Source organism: Porites lutea, chromosome 11 (genome assembly GCF_958299795.1).
Source record: "Porites lutea chromosome 11, jaPorLute2.1, whole genome shotgun sequence".
In the NCBI taxonomy this organism is placed as follows: domain Eukaryota; kingdom Metazoa; phylum Cnidaria; class Anthozoa; order Scleractinia; family Poritidae; genus Porites; species Porites lutea.
In genome coordinates this window covers 3679850-3699784 of record NC_133211.1, presented here as the reverse complement: position 1 = coordinate 3699784, position 19935 = coordinate 3679850, and the positions used below count along the sequence as shown (strand labels likewise).

The following is a 19935-nucleotide window of genomic DNA, read 5'->3' as shown; positions in this document are numbered from 1 at the left end:
GCTGGCTCAAGTATCTCTACATCAGAGATCCAGCAACAACGAACCAGTAAGTTTTATATACGAGTTGCGCGGAACCCTGCACTCAAAGAATTTTAACTGAAAAACATAATTAACGGGGGAGGGGAGGGGGAGTATTTGGTTCCCTAGGAACACTGCCCATTTTAACCCTCAAATAAAATTGAACTATCATTTAGTGATAACAGCTCGTCTTTCCTTGCCCACCTTCTAGCTATTGGATATCGTCTAGATACTGCAGAGAAAATCGCAAAATAACAAAACTAATTCCCTTCAGGAAAATAGGCGCTTTATTTGAAGTACAAAATAACATTTTCATTTCTATACAAATTATGATTAAAATGTTAATATTTGTTTGAACATTGAAAGTCATAATAAAAAATTCTACATCTAAATGTATCGATTTGTTCAAAATAAAAATAAAATCTAAATGTTATAGATAGACACTTAATTTTTTAAATACCTATAGTAAAATGATTCGTATCGCACTGAAGATAATCCTTTCATATTTCATTATAGGTCACATTTGGAAAAAAAATCGGGGTTTTTTAGTCAATAAATATGGAAACAATTTGCGTAATTCTCGTAAGGACACTAAATCCAAATTACCCTAATGAATTAGAACTCGACTATATTAGTGAAATTCTCGTTGTCTTAAAAAGGCACTATTAAATTGACCATTATTGGTAAAGGACATAAATATGTAATAAGTTCGGACACTTCTATATAGATCACTTTTGAATCTCTTATTGTATGAAATATCACTATAATTTTCAATATTAGAGCTATAAATTATTTGATCTAGCTCATATTGTACCATTTATTTACAATTTTAAAATGACTAAAAAATAATATCAAATTCTATTTCTTTTCTTGGTATGTAAATGTAAGTATCATGGAATCAAAACACTGTATTTTGTTCCATCAACTGGACATTAAATTATTATAAAATAATTCAGGTAGTAAGATCGAACCTAAACTGAATATTATTAGAAATGACTTGGCGCTGCAATGACTTACAAATATTTCTTTGTAGAATTTGTACATTTCTATCATTCTATTGTATTTTACTCTATTCAGTATACACTTGTATTCATGGATGCAATTAGTCTTTCCACAGGGGAGACTTCAATGATACTATACCACAATAATTAATAAAGATATGACGTACTCTATTTTTGTGCAATGTAAGTAAGTGGACTAAATGAATTTTGGCAAAAATATTGTTATTAATTACATTTTCCTTTCATTTTATAAGTTGACTTCCCTGTCTTAAATCCCAAAGGCTTGAAGAGGCTTACTTAACAACCCTCGTCACCTCCTCATCAACTTGCGATTAGATATAGCGATAATAGGAAGAGAGTATAATCTCAGGCTACTCCTCGTGTGCTTTATTAAATTCACAACTATGCTACCTTTTTATGCAAAAAAATGTGATCCAGCCACACTCAGCAGTTCCATGCAGACACGTATTATTTAGTCAGTCAGTCAGTCTTATTACTGTTGTCAGCAAAGAGTCAACTTTCCTCATTTGATTGATCACTACTGATATGATTTGAAGCTTCTTCATGTTTTTGTTCCTTCTTGGAACACTTATCATAATCTTCCACTTTAACACCAGTTTTAGAGCTGTCAGTGTTTTGATCTTCACTCTCAGTTGTAATCGTAACATTTTCTGCTATTATTGTCTCGTCAACACCATTTTCAACCTTAAGACTTTCAGATTTACTTTCTTCCTTAGCCTTGTCTGGAGTTGATACACCAGCTGCTGGGTGTGGCTTTCCAGTGGCCTGGTCCTTGACAGGAGTGTCAAGTTTGACTTCATATATAGGGGATTCTGGTTGGCGTTCACTGGTTGTATTACCATTGTTCTGTGGAACACTGACAGGTCCCTGCGCCTGTGCAAGTGACATCTGCACCACAGGTGACATGACTGACAAGGGCTGAAGCACTGGAGGTAATGCCATATCACTGCAGGTTATTGGCTGCAAAGGAGGTGGCATAGGGAGTGTTGTCATGGGAACAGGGTGCACTTGGACAAGATGGGGTGTTCCAGTCATTTGCCCAACATTTTCTGGAAGGTGTTGCATACCATGTGGTAGTCCATCTATACCAGGCTGAACTGACACAATGACTGGCATTTGACTGATTCCTGGAACCACTGGAGATTGATGAGGAGCTACACTGCTGACTGGCATCATCTGTGGCTGTAGTGCGACTTGACAAGTTGGCACAGATGTCACAGGTGGAGGCATCATAGTTAAGTTAAGTGGCATTTGTTGAGGAGACACCGCGGGAATGAAGTTGCCCATCATTGGCATTCCCTGCTGACCTGGCTGAGTTCCAACTTGTTGCCCAGAGACCATTTGCTGGGCATGGTTCATATGGCTACTACCCAATGTCATGGGTTGCTGTGATTGCTGCGCTGAAACAGGAACTGCAATATGATTTGCTGGCCCTGTTTGAGGAGAAGTCATCTTGGCCAGGGGAGGTACTAATGAAGTAGTTGTGGGATGTGGAATTACTGGTGACATTGGAGTGTGTATGCCTGGAGAAGCTAATGGTTGGGATACAGTGACGTGTCCTACAAAGCACAATGTTACAATCAGCAGTCATGAATTATTTTCTGCTTACAAAGACTCAGTGAAATTATGCACAATGGTAGGCCTTTTCTATAGATTGTAGTGGGAAGAATAAGTGATGGCAAGAGCTTGAATATTATAAAATTAATGTTTTACCCAAAATGTTGGACACAACAACTGCGGTGCTTGAAGCTCTGCTCTGCGCAGACACATGACATTGTGACTGCAGCTAAATGTGCTAAGGGGTACGATTTCATGCAAACCTACCTCCTAGAATGTTTAAATATATAGGTTTTTGAGGGATATACATTTAACAGACTGAAATTCAGACCAAATTTGTTTGAATTTCTATTGTTTGATTGAAAATAGATTTTTGTATATTAAATGTAAAGAACACTCAATTGATTGTACAAGGGCATAAACGTTTGTCTTATCCATTCTAAAGCTGTCCAGGAATGCTACTGAATTGCAAACAGTGTTATAAAAAATGTTACTGAATAGCATTTGCACTTAAATGTTTGTCTATTGTCCCCAATGATTTTCAAGATAATGATAATGACTCGAATGTTGGCATTAATGAAAGTATATTTTTCTCTTTTGTATGTCAAATGATGCAAATGAATGCCCAAAAATGTTATTGAATGTTGATTAAAATGCAAAAATCGTTATTTGAATCTGATTTATGTGCAAATGTTCGCTTTTCACGCTAATGAATGTATTTTTGCACTGTTGGTCGCCATTTCACACAAATGACAGCAAAAGGTGTAGTTCATAATTATCATGTAGCTAAAGGTGATGACCCACCTTGCCCAGGTGTCTCTGGATAGTTTGCAGCATCAATTGCAAGCTTCAACCTAAATGTTTCCTCCTTACGCCTGTTAGCAAACCAGTTGTATACACGGCTCTCTGTTACTAGGTTTGGACCAAGTCCCTCCACATTGTCATATGGAACCCCTCTCTGGGTACATTCTGCCCGGTTGCAAGACTCCACCAGTACTTCCCTGGAAAATTTTTCACAAAATCATTCAATTAGGTTTAAATAAATAGATAGAAAATAGGGCTGTTAACACCCATCTTACATAAGACATGTCCTAAATAAGAGGCCAACTATCCCGTATAAATGGCACACTCCGTTTGAAATTAAGCTAAGACACATCTTATCTAAGAACAGCCCCTAACACCTGTTCTTCGATAAGACGCATCTTAAGGTGCAGTTTATACGAGATAGTTTGCGTCTTATTTAGGACGCATCTTATGAAAGACGCATCTTGTTGTTCCTCGTATAAAAAGCCATAATAAATAAATAAGATTTATAGGTAACAGATTCACACAGTCGTTCTTCGTCCACCATTCCTGGTCAAATTGGAATGTTGGTTTTCAGGAAAGGGGAAAACCAGAGAATTCGGAGAAAACCTTTTCAGGGCAAACAACTCAACACACATATGGGTTTAGTAGCAACCCTTAAAACGATTTTTGGCCATAGCCATAGCCTTAATATTACATGTCTAACTAGTTACAGAACATACTGTTCCCCAATCTACACACAGAAAACTTCAAACAGAAAGTATATCTATAATGAAATAAGGCCCCGAGTGAATCCAAATATCCAGGTGAAAACTGATTTAATATTAAAGTCTTCTTTTGATCAAAGATTCATTAGACTTGGCTGCTCAGATCCATTAACACTGGCTGCTCAGACCAGTCCAGTTGCAAAGAGAATTCTACTATTTATCACCACTATCAAGCCAGATCAGTCCATTCTTAAATGGTTTGCTTGGCAGTAGTGGAAATTTTGAGAAAATACTTATAATTTAATTATTTCCCAAATGACTTATCCATCCGGCCAGTTCGGCTTCTGAATCAAAGGAGTTTCAATGTTGATCCAAAGTGGGAATTTCCGGCCGGACAAGGCGGAAAGAACGGCTGAGTCCTTCCAAATTGAAATAGGCGTTCCTAATTGATTCAGACACCGAACTTTTCATGTACTTTATTTAATGTATTAGGTTCTGCTCATGAAAAGTACCGCATCCGAACCGGGCCTTAGCTTATCAAAGTCACTAAGGCCTTTAAAATGTCAAGGCAAACCTTAAATACTGTTATTACCAAGAGCATTAGATTTTGGCATTTGCATGAAAGTTAATATTTCCACAGGGACTATCAGACAAAAAATGCTGGTTCATCATCAAAACTAAAACAAAAAGGGATGTTTCTTGGTGTTGCAGAAAAGCATTAATTGTTGGTTCAGTTTGTATTTTGGTGTGGTATTGCTCAGGGTCTATTCAATCTTTTGTATTGCATTATTTGGCGGCCGCACCCATCTAGATCTGCAACACCAAGAAACCACCGCAGCAAAGGTCTTGTTTATAGGAAATATTAACACCCATATTCTAGCCTCCTGCAAAATAGGCAATGCTGTTACAAACCTTTCTTCTTTTGAAGGGTTTTTTTGATCTTCATATGCTTGATATAAGATACTAGTGGATGCTGGTCCCCATTTGAATCGGTTTCTTCTCCCTTTTTTGTTTGGACTGTCTCCAATGGCTTCAACCTCATCAAATCGCCTTTTCCCTGGAGAACTGTATTCTAGGTAAAAAAAACACAAAAACTTTTATGACACTTAGGATCAAACACACTCTTGACTTGACCTTGATAAAGAATATGAGTTTCACTTTCCTGTTAGAGTACAAATAATTTTAGTACCTTGGACGTACAAAGTCTGAACAGTCCACTTGCAAAAGAGACATACAAAGTTTTTTCGCAGCCATCTTTTACAGGGCAGCTTTTTTGAGAAGGTCAGTGGCTGATTAAAAACTGGAGAGGCAATCCTTTGTTATCATTTTATTCTTAATTGGTACTCAGTAAAGTATATTAAGGCCTACGCCAATTGCTAACTTTTCATGAGAAGAACCAAACTTAGTGAGTTATGTTCATGAAAAGTTCGACATCTGGGTCAGTTAAGTTCGTCTGAATGAGTTTGGATCATCCAACAGGTTCTATCCATCTGCTTCAGATGGAGAGAACATCTGAAGATGGTCTCCAGGACAAACGTTGATCAAACGTTGATCTTCACAAGCAAGGGACTAAACTAGTAAATTAGAAATTTGTATGATGATGTATATTTAGCCTCGTTCTGGAGAAATTGTATCACTGGCCAGCTAAAATTGCTTTCTGGTTTGATTCAGTTCATTGGTTCAATGCATCCAAAGTTTGACGTCTGACCCAAATTAGAGTTTGGTTCATCTCATGAAAAGTTCAACGTTTGACCTAGGCCTAAAATCACTACATTTTATTATGAGCACCCAATATCTTTACACTTAACTTTGAGTGTATGCAATCTCTAAATTAAAAACAATAAAATACAATTCTTTTCAAAGTCTTAAGCTTATATTTAGTGATGGCTCATTAAAACAAATCAAATTGTGGAAATAAGGTGCAGAAGGCACTTATAAGAGAGGCAGGCCAGCTTAAAACAGAGGGGGGTTATTACAATGATAACGGTATGCTTCCCTGAACAACTTAGGCTCAATTTCCAGCCACTTAAAGCCTGGTAATAAAGCCTTAACCTTGGTACCTGTTGTGCAGTGTTCTCTCTAAATTTTAGCTCAGCAGGCTAGCGACCAGTCATGGTCAGTAAGGCGAAAATATGTGCTAGAGGTGCACTGAAGCTGCGCACGTGTTATTCCCCGGAGCAGTTCAGACCGGTTTTTAGTATCATCTACTTCATATATAAAAGCATAAACTGTCCCACTACATCCTGGCGGGGGGTGGGGGGGGGGGGGTGGGAAGGGGGGCTAGGGAAGTGAGTGGAGTAAGGGACATGTATGTATGGCCCTACCCTTGCTGGGAAATTTAGGAGCTAATTTCTCTGAATGTCATTCCCTCATTTTAAGAACTAGCTATTTTACGCAAATTGGCCGCTGCTATCTTTAGACAACAATTTAAAACATTTGATTCCAATAATTTCCTCTGTCTTCATTGTTCTCTTTCCGAAATGCGTGGCCCTTAAAAAAAAGTGTATACTTTAGTACTTTTCCTTGTATATTTATTCATTTTCGGATCGGATCACAACTTCTTTTTTTAAACAAATTATCTACTTTTTTAATTTTAGTCAACCTGTAAGTGGTTGCAGGCGGTAAGAAGTGTTGTTTCGGGTGCTAAATTTCACCAGTTACTGCCTGATAAGGTGAAAAATGTAATGTGGATTCTAAAAATATTACTGACAAAAATATACTTACGTTCAATGATCTCTTTCCTTTTGTTCTCAAACCAGGTATACAAGGCAGCTCTCTTGCTACTTTTCATGGGTGTACCCTTATTGAGATGCTGAGAGAGATGGCTTTGATTCAGCCCTGTGCATTCTACTACCTCACGCTGTGGAATGTTATGCTGCTGCATGTACATTTTGATCACCTTTGCAGCTTGCCATGGGTCCATCCTAGCCAAAAAACAAAAACAGTTAATGAAGAAACAACCACAATTAAATTGGTATTTTTGGAGTCACCCATACTATACTGATAGGACAATAATGGGGTCTCTATTATTTGGTAGTTCTGACCCACTAAGTCCAAGCTGGAATGATGGGGCAATATTTTCATATAGTTGACAGTTTCTTTGTAAATTTTTATCCTGTAATTCCTTCATTTTTTCATGTGCATAGATGTTTAAATGAAACCATTCTTAGCAACTGTTGGCATGCCTTCAACCTTGTAATTAGGGAGGCAGCAAAGCAGACACTGAAGAATCGCTGACATGACTATAACATGATGATTTTCGGTTGTGACAATAATATTAAAGGGATACAATTGCAAGCATTGAAGCATACACCGTTCTACAAGTTGGATCATTTATGGCACACCCAATTGAAGTTAAGTCTTTAATAATTGTGTCATTAAAAACTGCAGTCCCTAGAAAGGAATGGCCTAGCTACTGCAAGAAAAGCCAAAATTGTTTTTTAAATCAGGACATTTGAATTTCTCCTACAAAACTGGTCATCAAATACATTCTGTACATGAAGGTTTTTTATTATTGAAAATTGAAAATATAATAAAATATTATTTCCTACTTAAGTTTCAATTTATTTCTGGATAGTAAATTATTTTATTTTCAATCAAATACATCAAATTTATGGACTACAAAGATTATAACTTTGGTAACCTACAATAGCCTTGTTCGTGTACTAAAACAGTTAATGATACAGGGCACAGAAATGAAAGCACTTTGTTCTCTTGTGTTTCGTCAGTCTCTGAGAAAGATTTATCGTATGATGGGAAATTATCAACCTAGTCCATCCAATAAATTATGATTTTCCACCGCCAAAAAATTAATAATAAATGAAGAGAACAACACAGAAAAAAATTCGGAGTTCCAGATAGGAATTGAACCCTCGACCTTCCGTACACAAAAAATTATTCATGTAAAAACTGAAAATCGTTAAAAATGAATGCTTGAAGTGAAGCACCCCTGTAAAAGAGTTCAAATCAATAAGCCAGACGTCTTCTCTTTTAAAGCATCAGTGAGAATAAAAACATTCCTACTTCCGGTCATAGAGGCAAACTGCACAAGGTTTTCACTAAAACCTGCAAGACGGCAGAAAGAATACGCGAAAAAATGCTCAGTCAATTTACGCTTGAAAAAAAAAGGTGAACCATTTTGAAGAGACTGCGTTCTTTGAGGTGAAAAGAAGTAATTATTGTTTTCGGTGAGGCTTATTAACGACGGTGGAATTCTCTCATGGCCATACGAGATAATGTTTCACAGGGTGTGAAAACACGTCGTTTGCAATAAAGCAGGCCTTCCTACAAGCTCGCTTAGTTCAACTCAAAATCTTTTATAGCCCATGTGAAATCGATCTAAAGTGAAATAACGCGTTTTGACCCTTAGCGATCGATGATTTGTGTGAAAGTGTTGGTCGAAACCCGCAGGAAAAAACGCTTAATTATTTCTTTCTTTACTCTTATCTGTCAACGATTTGGCAATCAATGAAGAAATCAAACTGTGCGTCGCCGAAAACAACCATGGCTTCGATTTGTGACCAACAAAGATACGCCTCGCTTGAGCTCCCCCGAGCCAAATACTGAAATATTCATGTCCCGAAATATGACTTCCTTTGTGTTCTTGAAGTTAATATTTAATTGTATTTCTTTATGTTGCACCCGAGCAAATGATTAACGCGACGGATTTTATATTCACAAACGCAAAATAACTCAGGAGTCGATTTCATAAATAATGCAAAGCGACCTTATAGTATGTTCGTTTCACACAGGCGGGAACTCTTGCGAAAAGCGTAATGTGGCCGGCGACTGCGACCGAACTTCTGATAAAAAAAAAACACTGGCCTTTTAATTGCTGAAGAAGGCGTCAATGGAAAAAGGAACGATCAATTCTTCGGCGTGACTCAGAAGTGTTGACGACGCGAGGCAGTTACATGTGAGATGCAAGTCAGGTTTATAATTTGTAAGTGACTCGAAACGAACATTGAAATAGACAAAAGTAGTTTCGTCGCGTGCCACCTAAATATGTGTTACAATTGATCTATCAAGCAAAAACAAAGACATGCCGCAAGGAAATTACAAAACAATGATTCTAAAAAAGAATGGGCTGAATGAGAGGCGTCACTTGGAGAGGAGCGCAAAAAGCGGAGGTCAAAATTTTAAAGAAACCGGTTAAATATAAATTGGAAGTATAAGTAACATATTACAAATGAAAACCTTTTCACAAAACGTTTGTATCAGAAATCGATTGTAGTTTAACGACGAACCGAATGCAGTGATTTGTGTGGAATTGATCGATCAGTATAACTCATGACCCACATGTGTCTACAGAGAAGCAAAAGCGGATGAGGCATTTAAGATAGTAAATATACACCATACCTGAGCATATGATCAAGCAAATTCATTTGTTGTTGTTCTTCCAAGCGTGTGCCTTGCGGCTGTGTTCGCCGAGGTGATTCTTCGAATTTCACGGCGTCACTTCTGCCTGGCACATTTCGTTCTGGCTCGCTGCTGCTTGGTACATGTTTTACATCTTCAGGCTCCGCTTCGTCCGTGCTATCTGCGCTTTCTGATATCTCTGCCTGTTTATCGCACAGCGTATCGTACGCTGACAAGAGAGATTCCCTGGAAAGACCGCTCTCGAACAGTGCTTCAAGCAGCTGTTTTTGAAGCCCTGTGAGCTCGCAAGCCATACTGCATAGCTTGTTACACATCTTATGGACAAACAGTTAGTTGCGCGCTGGTAAATACACACTCACAGAGCTGGCATATGTTGAGCATGCATTCAATATTGGTCAGCGTAGCAGCAGGGGGTCCCCTCACTTTGGATTCCCAGTTGCGAAGAGCGGGTCCATTCCCTGCTGTTCCTCCCTTCTTTTAGCCTGTGTACAAACGTCCCCTCCGATCAGGAAAAAATCAGAGACGGGGCTCCTTCTCCGATTTTTTCCGGAGGGAAGCAGGGGTAAGGGTGGGGGGGGGGGGGGGGGTCGGTCTGTAAACAAGCTTCCCTTCTTTTTTCAAGTATATCCTTGTACCCTGTTTTCCGTTGTTGTTTTGTTATGTTTTTCCCCTTTCTGTAGAAGATGAACCGTGAACACCAACGGCGAGCTGCTGGGCAACCTTCTTATTCCGTTTGCTGGAGACCAACGTTTTTCCACTAACTTTCAAGGACATGGAAGAATGCCTATGGCGGAATCGTTATGGACCAAAATAAAAGTCGAAAGTTGTTTTTACGATTCACAAACATAGAAGCACCTCAGAAGCTTTGCTGATATTTCATACAGGAACACCACGCTTTCAATATCTCAGACTGAGCCTAGGACAATCGATTCATGGCGTGAATTGCAACGTCAATGAATTTTATTCACAGGATCGAAAGTTATTCTTATTTAAACAGCATCACAACCGTTTGCAAGGGGAAGTCCAGCTTAGTAGCCTTCCTTTGAATGTTTCACGTTGCATAACAGTTATCTAATATCTCTATAAACTTGGAGTCACCGAGAGAGATCTGGCCTCAACACAATTGGTTCCCCTAATACTTATTCAATGGAATCGTGATTAATCCAGTGGATCTAGTGCTATCCAGCGTTTGAACCACCAAGGCTGGGTAACCACGATATGGTATCATCATCGTTTTTTCCTCGTGTAACCGGACTTTCGAGTTTGTTGCACATGCGCACAACTCCACAAACACCCAGTAAACATGCTTGCACGAATAGTAAACGTCTCTTTCAAAAGAAAACCGCGAATGAATTCTAGCCTAACGAAACCCACAACACTTTCCATGGTTCCCAACTGGAACCGTCTTCACGAAAGTACGGTCTTTAAGATCTGGCGGACGAGGAGTCTACAGTTGTCAAGAATTTGGAAACATACATCGTCACTATTTTAATGATGATTTTTATTTCCGATAAACCTTTCAGAAATGTGTTACAAATTTTCACCGAAGTCGGCGACTATGAACTCTCAATTGTTCAAAATTAACACCCTATACTGACACGGATAGCATTACACCGGTGTTCAGAGCCTAATTTAATATGTTTTATGAATACTTCATGAAGCTGCCAGTGGTAAAAAGAAGTTTCTTTTTGTTTTTCTTTTGCTTCTTTCCACTGCTTTGTTCCTCAGGAGCGCCTGATAAGGGAAGGAACAAGCAAACAGCTGGTTGGAAGAAGATTTGAATCACAACCACAGAAGATCATCAACAAATAAACCTTACGCAGTGTCTGAGCCAGGTGGGGTCAGTTTCTAAAGAAACTGTTGTACAGTGTTGCAAGTGAGACGAATTAGACTGACGCCGGTCTGCTTAAGGTTCTAGGGGTAACGTTCCGAGCTACAAACAGCCTTTGGCAAAAGTGGTTCAGGAATAACGAGAAACGTGGGTGGAGCCCTTTTACAAAAGGAGTGAAGAATGAGTCGTAAGGTGACTTCACCATGCGCGCAGATATTTCTCGTCTCTAATTATTACTTACTTTGTCCCCAATGACCCTCAATGAAAAACGCCTTCCACACAAAACTAAAAGTCTTAACCTGATAACAAGCTGGTGGTCGCTACTGCAATTATTGTTCGTTGTATATGCAAGTATAGGATCTCAACGATCAGAGGAGAATAAATCAGTTTGTTTGATGAATATCCTTATTCACTGCTGGAGCAATGCTCTCTTTCCACGACTTTTTTTATCTTAGGGGTTTGCTCCTCTAATAATTAAGGTCTAGTCTGGCTTCTACCTTTGCGGCCAACCTGGTATGGTTTATCCTATCTTGAAAAGTTTACTGTCCGCCTGTATAGCCCTTCGTATCAGCACAGCCTCGATTTCCACCGTTTTCCGCCGGGGAGGTTTTCCACCGGGGAGGGGGCGGGAGAACGGGCTCATTTTTCCAAATGGCGGCGGGTAATCCCTCCGGATCACCACAGCCTCGATTTGCGCCACTTTCCCGACTCCGGTCTTTGTTTCTCTCCCGGAGAAACGTTTGATTGGAGGGAGGGCGGAGGAGGGGGAGAACGGGCTCATTTCCCCAAACTCCGGCGGGTAATCGAACCAAGAACAGCAGAGAACCCTAGCCGCTTCACCACGAAAAAGGCTTTTACGGAACAAAGATAAATAAATAAATAGATAATGATAAATTGGGATCAAACTTCTAACCTTGACCTGCTGATTTTGTTCCGCTACTTATGGTCCAATCTGCTGCACCCAGGGCTTCAGTAAAGGCCGACTGGAAAGTGGGAACTGGTATATAGTCCTCGTCATCTGCAACTTCAGCCCAAGCTGGTATCCTCGTTATCACTGTAAAGTAAGGCATCAATATTGTAGTCAGCAGGGTCACAATATTGGTAAATGTCACTAGAAAAAATTCACTCATTTGCTTATCAGTAAGATTAACTAAGTGAGATCAGTAAGATTGAGAGCTAAAAACTACACGTTATCTTGAACCCAATTGTTCAAAAGGTGCATATGATAGTGGTATCCACTGTATAATTTACAATTAGTAGCCTGCGTACAGCCGCACCCTCCCCTCAAAAGGAGGAGGGACAGATTTTCTTTGAGAGGAGGGGGCGTCTGTACACAGGCTAACTATCAGTGGATAACACAGTTGGTTTCCATGATACTTGTCCACTGGACAGTGACTTATCCTGTGGATAGCGCTATCAAACTTACGAACAACCGACGAACTTATCGTTTACATAGTGTGAATTACTTCGGTGCACTGGATTACCTTAATCTGTGTTTACTTGGAAGTGGTGAAGGTAATTACTAGCCTGCGTGGCTGGCGGTTTGTTTGGCGAGAAGGGGAGAAAGTTATGCATACGAGCGGCGAAGGTTTCTCGTTTTTTTGCGCCTCATTCTCCTCGCGGCTCATTTGCGCAACGTGTAACCCGGAGAGAAGAGATGGTTGGAAACCTTATGCCTCAATTGCCCAAGTGCGCCGCCGTAAGTCAAACAAGCCATTTTAGATTTTTATTCTTACCTTTTGGTTGGGGTCTCTCTACCCGTTTGGTTGTTTCAATAGCCTTCTTAGATCTCAGTGCCTAAAACGGAAAAGAACAGCGTGAAAAACTAGTATGGCACAGATGACCCTCCCTAAATGGGCTGCTTGAAACACGTTACTCGTTCCTCTTTAAGCACTTCGAGGTAAGAGACGACTAGAGACAATTATTTTTTACTCAACTTCAATCGCAAGAGCTGGTCTCACTTTCAGCCCAGTCATACTTTTTGTTTTTAACAAAACAGGCGTTTTCGGTTAGGTCTGACGATACTGTTTTTGAAACTGGCCCCTGTAGTTACTTCCTTCCAGTATCAACCAAATATTAACCAAATTACGTTCCCATTTATTACGTTTCCGCCTCAGAAACTTGACATATTTACTCTATCGTTCAGAGGTTACCCTGCCTGAGTTAGAATCACACGTCTATAGAGAGAAACCCCGCTATAACGAAGTGCCACGGTACCGAAAAAATTGTTCGTTATAGCGCGGTCTTCGTTATAGCGAAGACCCCGTTATATCAAATTATCTAATTAACAGCAAAAATATTCGTTATAGTGTGGCAATTTAATGAATAACAATTACCAAAAATTTAATAATGCACGTAGAAGACATTATTTTTATTCATTTGATGCTGTAACCTGTAAGTGTGTAAAGCGCTGACCATCAAGACATCAAATTCAAAAACACTTTCAATTAAAGCAAGCTGTGATTTCTATTCAAATCTGTCTTTTTTACTGACTGCTGAGAGCGACCGGACAAAATATTCGTTACAGCGGGGTAAAGGTAAATTGTGCGTTAGGACCGTCAAAATCTATTCGTTATAGCGGGGTTCGTTTCCACACATTTTACTGTAATTCTGCCAGGCTTTCAGATGTTTTTCGTTATAACGGAGTCTTCGTTATAGCGCGGTTCGTTATAGCGGAGTTCCACTGACGAGGGAGTTTACTCCATCAAGACTCACCTGAGCAAACGATGGGGGGCTAGGTCCCAAGTTGTCTTGCGCACTCGCTCCTTCCGCTTCAGTCACTGTCACATCGCATTCATCTGCAGACAATTCGACAGTAATGGGGTGAGCAAGTTTTGATTCAACTTGCGGTATTTAGAAGTGACATAGAGTGGCTGAATTCACCAGAGAGATTCACACAGACCTTAAACTTTTTACAAAGACTAATCAAGGAAAGAATCCATTTTTTTCAAGGCCTTTGTCACCACACAGTAAGACAGAAGTAACCCTAAAGCACTATCAGTCCATACTTTGGTGCGAATACACGCCACGCCTTCTCTTGTCCCAACGAAAACGACACGAATTAAATCGCTATCAAATCGGTTCACAGTAAATGTATAAAACTGTGGTTGTTTTTCGGGTGAAGAATTACTTTTATGTGCTTACACGAAAAACAATATTCGTTTGAATAGTAAGATCAGTTTGAACTTACCCTGGGTGCCCGTGCCTGTGCCAGGGACTTTTCATGCCTGACAGAGGAAGCTTCTCGCCTACCTTACAACTATTTCGAGAAAGGTTGTCGGAAAAAATGTGCACGCGAAAGTCCCAAAAGGTAATATGGGATGTGATCACCACACAGTCACTCTTCCTGACACTGTAGCTGTCGAACCTACTTTTGTTGCTTTCTTTAGTACTGGCAAACATAATTTTATGGCCTCTCTTGCATTCTTTCAAATTTCTTTGAAGAGCAGTGCTCAAAACTACCCACAATACCTTTCGGGATTGTCGCGTGCACTTTCTCCGACAACCTTTCTCCGAAATAGCTGTTTATTGCGTGCGTCAATTTTCAAGTCGACTAACCTGCAAAGCGGCCTGTGAGTGTAAAGGCAGTTCGCGCTTTTCGTAGAAGAAGACATTTTCGCTGCCTATCTGGATTAGGGTCATGATTTTTTTTCAGTTCTCTTACCTTGGTTGGCCATAGAAGCTGCAAACTGCATGAATGGACTGGGTGAAGAGTTGCTGGGTGGGGAGAAGGCTAACTGCCCTCCAGCTTGAGCAGGGAACTCTAAATCACTTGCCAGTTGTAAATCCAGGGGTTCAGGAACCATGGACCTACCTTGAAGCAAAACAGAAACATTGTTGGGGCCACGCACGCGCATTACACATGGTCTCTAAATCTTATGCGTCTTATGGCTTGTATCCTTCCCACGATGCACCGCAGGTCCCAACATTGCTAGGAGTTGTTGCATCCGTTTGCACAACACTGCTAACACGGACGCAACAACTCCCAACATTGTTTGGGGGAGATGTGTCCGTTTAAGGTAGATTTACGACTCTGTCGCACAGTGAAACCCACAAGGCGGAAGTTTTGTTAGAAAAACGTGATGTTCAGGGAAAACGCTTGGTTGTTGAGAAGAGGCTGAACGTTTGCTACCAAATTAGGTTTTTTTTTTCGCAAAGTTTTTAACTGAACATACATAATAAATACTTACTGGCGGCAGATCTATCAGCAGAACTATATGAAGTAGCGCCAGTGGCAACAGACTTCTGTTCTCTTCTCTTTTCCATTCTTAACTTTTTCTGCCGCTGATGTTTCCGACGCTGTAATTCCTCTGAAAAAAAATATAACAGAAATGCCTGTCACAAGTGCTTAAAGCTGCACTGAAAATGGTACAATTTGCGTCAGAGTGCACGACTGACAAAACATGCAATTCACATGGAAGAAAGTTAGTTTCTTTTTAGTTCTTTTAAGTTGTGTTACTGTCCTTCCGCTTCTGAGCAAAAAAGTCAGCGAGAAGGACTCAGTAGTGCCATTTATAACTATCACATTAACAAAAATTAATTTGACATTACATCAAGAGTCACTGAGAGTCTCATTTCATACAACCCTGGACTAATAATGTTGTAAAAACATAACCAGCTAATATTAGATTCACTTACAGATCCTCTGTCTAAGGGGAAAAAATCACAAATTAAATTTAAAGTTTTATTTCCTTAAAAGAGCTACTACTGTACATACCTTTAAAGAAACTGAGAGTTTCTCGTGACAAAGTGGGTGGCTTGATGTCCAGCTCACAGATGACAAATTCACACGTCAGAGGAAGGTGGCTTAAATAGCGATACTTTTTACGAAGCGCCTACACAACAAGAAAGAAAGTATAGTGTTAAATAACGTATCATTAGCAATTACCATCAGGTGATCTCTGTTTTAGAGGGACCACTTAATTACTTTGTCGGTACAGTGGTACTAGTCTGCTGCGCAGGAGTTCTTTTCGTTGACACGCAACATCACAAACCGTCAACCGTTATTAGTGAACTTAAGTAACAGGACGGAAGAGGAAGGAAGACGGTAAACCTTGTGTGACAAGCGTGACAGTAAATTTGTTTGAACAAACTTTTGGCCCAACTTCACCTTTCTTTAAACAAGTATGTTTGTAAAAGACTAGAACACATAATGTTAAGTGATGATCACAACAAAACATGTAAGTAATAGCCCTATCACGTTTGTCACACACAAGCGCTTTGGCGTCCTCTTCTATTGTCACGCAATGACAAAAAGCGTTGTTTGTAGGGAGGAGCATTGTGTAAGAGGCCAGACAATTTGCACGCCGGCGAGCCATGTTATTCTTGCATCCTGCAAGCTATGGGAAAAATAAAGTTTTACGAAATTGCAAATACATGAGAAATCGTTCCTGCTTAGTTCCCTATGGGTATGTGAGGTGTTTTGGCTACTGGAATATTTGCAGAATTACTCAGTCTTAACTTTCACTGATAAGGGCTAGGTGCTCATTTAACTGACAGGCGTTAAGCACTGATTTTACAGATTAAGCTTAAGCACCGTTTAGGGTTAAACACTTACGACGGTTAGCTTTCCGTTAATGTTTTCCGTATTACTACTTTTTGTATTTTTTATTATTTCTCACATTACATGGCTCACATGGCTTGCTGGCTCACACTGTGTTCTAACTCTGTGCAAGACTACCTTGCCAGAACACTGTACTTCAATGATAATTCAACAAATACAATAAAACACACACCCTGATAACTTTCATGAATCTGAATTCTTTCATGATCTTAATTCTTGACTAACCTCACTTTGTGACAAGGCATCCATCTCAAGAATCTGGCCTGTGATGAATTCTGGGCTGTTCTCCAAACTTCCATATTCCTGGAGGTAAAAAGTGTTCAAAAAAGTAATAAGTAACAGTATGCCACTTCAACAGAAATACAAAGAAAACATTTTCAAGCCATAAAAAATCTACTAACTAAAGCTAAAATTGCATTTGAAAAAAATCACAGTATACTCACCTTTATCAAGCAACGAGCATTCAAGGAGCTCAGGAATATATTTTGACCATCATCAGCTACAATGATAACAAATTAGGTGAATTACTTTTCTTTTGTTATTGCAGCTACCAATAAGATTTCAAGTTACTGGGTAAATACAACAAGTCGGCAGAAAATCAAATAGGTTATATGATTTCTTTTGGTTCTGTTTTTCTTCGTTATTTTCCATGAAAACAGCAAGAGGTAACAATCATAGTGGCCTCACGGCCCTTGGTTCATCTGTGCTGTGGTGAACATTAAGTAACAAACAGCAAACTGATATTCATCTTACCTTGATAAAAGTAGTAATATTGTGTTGATGTTGGAGGAGGTGATAAAGGTCTTGAAGCTGATTCAGAGCCGGAATCCCCTGTAGAACTCTCACTACTGCGCTGATTAGAGCCTTGAGAATCCTCCTCCATTACTGCGGCTGTATCCTCTGATACTGAAGCACTAGACTCACATGCTAAGGCAAAGTCTTTATAAGCTGGATCTTCACCCTCCACACCTTCTTCATCAGAGAATGCTGCTTCATAGTCTCCCACACCCTATGGAGTAAATTTGCCAATTAAAAATATGTAAAATCTAAAACAATAAAATTGTGCTGTATTAACCAATTCAGTGGATAAAAAATTTTTGCACATTTTGATTGGCTCCTGTCCATATTTGTCTGCCTGTAATAGAGAGGTGTCTGCCTAATTATGCACTCACGGTATCACAAGAAAGTTCTGCTCAAGAGCAGAAACAGTCACAGATGGAATCAAAGTATAACCATTTTACTATAGAAATGTCATGAACAGTACAAACAAAAAACATTGCTGAAGGCCCCCACTGAATGTACACCAAAATAGAATAAAGGCAAGAAGGTTTACGGATATAAAGAACAAGGATTATTTTAACATTAATAATATTTTTGAAGGTCTGTACCTCAAAAGCATCTGGGGAAAGCACTTTCCAACTGCTTACTTCATGGCCATTTTTTTCATCATCATTTTCATTACAAGTAACATCTTAGCAAAGAAAATCAAATGAACAATAAGCCAGTATACAAGTACACAGTTAAGTCATCCAAAGAGCAGTAACTAGTAATAACCAAAGGTTACGGAGTGTGGGTGACAGCGATCAAAGGTCCAAACACTTTTGCTCCATCACTGTGCTTTGCATAAGTTTCACTTGATATGTGATCAAAACAGGTGTGATCAGATTACGAGTGATAGAAGGTCCAAACGCGCATGATCAAATTGTGTTCTGTGCATTCAATTCATTTATAGTGGAAGTCCAAACGAATTCTGGTTACATACATGTGACACATGCATAATAACAACCTCAAGATTAGGATTGCGTGCTCCTCTTGTCGCCCGTATAATTCATCGGATAAAAATATATTATTAGATGTTACATTAAAATGTTAAGAAGGAAGCACAAAGTACAGTTGCATGCAAGTAAATTAAAAACCAAACAATTCTAAAAACTAATATTTCAACAGCCAGGACTTGGCATGGCTCATAAGTGCTACTCCATTATCTTTCAAGTAAATAGTTATCTCCTCTTTATTAAAATAAATCTATACTATAAAATAAACCCTGAGCTTATAATCTATGGAGAAACCCGCTAAAGGAGTGAAAAGTACTGTAAAGATTAAGAGCAAGAGTGTATTATCGGGTTTAAAAACTTGAGGCAAAGCCAAGAGTTTTTAAACCTGATAACACGCAACTGCAATTTTTTTGAATGGCTTCAAAATCTCTGACATAGATCAACTCATTCTTGCACTAATATTTAGATTTGTGGTTATTTTGGTCTAAAAAATTGGACATAAAGTTTAGCTGTCTCATTAAACATTACTTTCCTTTATTTTTCTTAATGAATTATTAATAAGTTTTTGAATTACAGTTCAAAATCAGGTGGGCTGCTAATTGGGTTGGCAGGTTATCAATGTGCAAATGATAATATTGGCATGTTGACTACTCTACGTATTGATCAGTCTCAACACAAACACTCCAAACATGCTAACTTGCTCGAAATGAGAGGCCACACACACTGTAAACCAGTTTATAAACTGTTCACACAGTCATTCCATCTTTTAACTGTAGTTCATACAGTAGCTCAAAGTTGATAGAACACCCAGCAACAGAAAGCTAACATTCAAGCACATCTTTCGCAGTTATGATATGCTACTGTCTCTTTTGTATTTGATGGTAGTCTTCTTCCCAAAATATAGCTCTCGAGGGCTCATTTTGGAGCTTATACATTTGTGTTTCACAGCTTACATTATATAAAGGGGATTTGTTATTTTTTGATTAATTTTACTATACTCTTTCTTATGACAAATCTGACAAAATAAAAGACTTACTTTCCATGAGACTCCTCACTTCCTCTTCGACATCTTTTGATTCACTCAAACTGTCCTTACGTGCCTGATAAAAAAAGAAATTCTTCATGCTTGTTCTTAAGCCTTTAAGTCCTAATAGTGACCAACATATTTTTTCCTAACAATATTCACACATTGTCAAGAGATAAAGGTATGAGAATTAACAAATGATCACCAAAGAGAAAATGCCTTGATCTTTTATTGAATTCTCTCAACTAATTCTTA

The 19935-nt window shown here is 39.1% G+C and overlaps 2 protein-coding genes across 2 annotated transcripts in view; both read right to left on the bottom strand.

The window, feature by feature from the left end:
- Positions 1-287: 287 nt before the first annotated feature.
- On the bottom strand, positions 288-9990 carry LOC140952249 (uncharacterized). Its single transcript, XM_073401683.1, has 5 exons — positions 9467-9990; positions 6833-7032; positions 5021-5180; positions 3402-3598; positions 288-2599 (listed from the first exon to the last, which is right to left on the bottom strand). Exons 1-5 carry the CDS (start codon positions 9799-9801, stop codon positions 1533-1535), a joined length of 1959 nt encoding a protein of 652 aa, XP_073257784.1. The 5' UTR covers positions 9802-9990; the 3' UTR covers positions 288-1532.
- Positions 9991-10969: 979 nt separating this feature from the next.
- LOC140951824 (E3 ubiquitin-protein ligase RNF10-like) overlaps positions 10970-19935 on the bottom strand; it is a 19515-nt gene continuing 10549 nt past the window's right edge. The window contains exons 13-24 of the mRNA XM_073401176.1: positions 19693-19756; positions 18270-18352; positions 17635-17890; positions 17325-17380; positions 17107-17184; positions 16036-16153; positions 15509-15628; positions 14983-15132; positions 14034-14116; positions 13055-13115; positions 12232-12372; positions 10970-11221 (exon numbers count right to left, since the gene is read on the bottom strand). Coding sequence (XP_073257277.1) covers positions 11130-11221; positions 12232-12372; positions 13055-13115; positions 14034-14116; positions 14983-15132; positions 15509-15628; positions 16036-16153; positions 17107-17184; positions 17325-17380; positions 17635-17890; positions 18270-18352; positions 19693-19756 — 1302 coding nt within the window. The 3' untranslated portion in view covers positions 10970-11129. The remainder of the gene's footprint in view (positions 11222-12231; positions 12373-13054; positions 13116-14033; positions 14117-14982; positions 15133-15508; positions 15629-16035; positions 16154-17106; positions 17185-17324; positions 17381-17634; positions 17891-18269; positions 18353-19692; positions 19757-19935) is intronic.

What these genes read in the sequence shown, in the direction of transcription:
- LOC140952249 (XM_073401683.1), bottom strand. Translation starts at nt 9,801, where the DNA reads ATGTGTAACAAGCTATGCAGTATGGCTTGCGAGCTCACAGGGCTTCAA. An exon ending in TTGCTTGATCATATGCTCAG is followed by an intron (nt 7,033 to 9,466) that starts GTATGGTGTATA and finishes TTTTTTGGCTAG; the next exon opens with GATGGACCCATGGCAAGCTG. An exon ending in AACCCTTCAAAAGAAGAAAG is followed by an intron (nt 3,599 to 5,020) that starts GTTTGTAACAGC and finishes AAAATTTTCCAG; the next exon opens with GGAAGTACTGGTGGAGTCTT.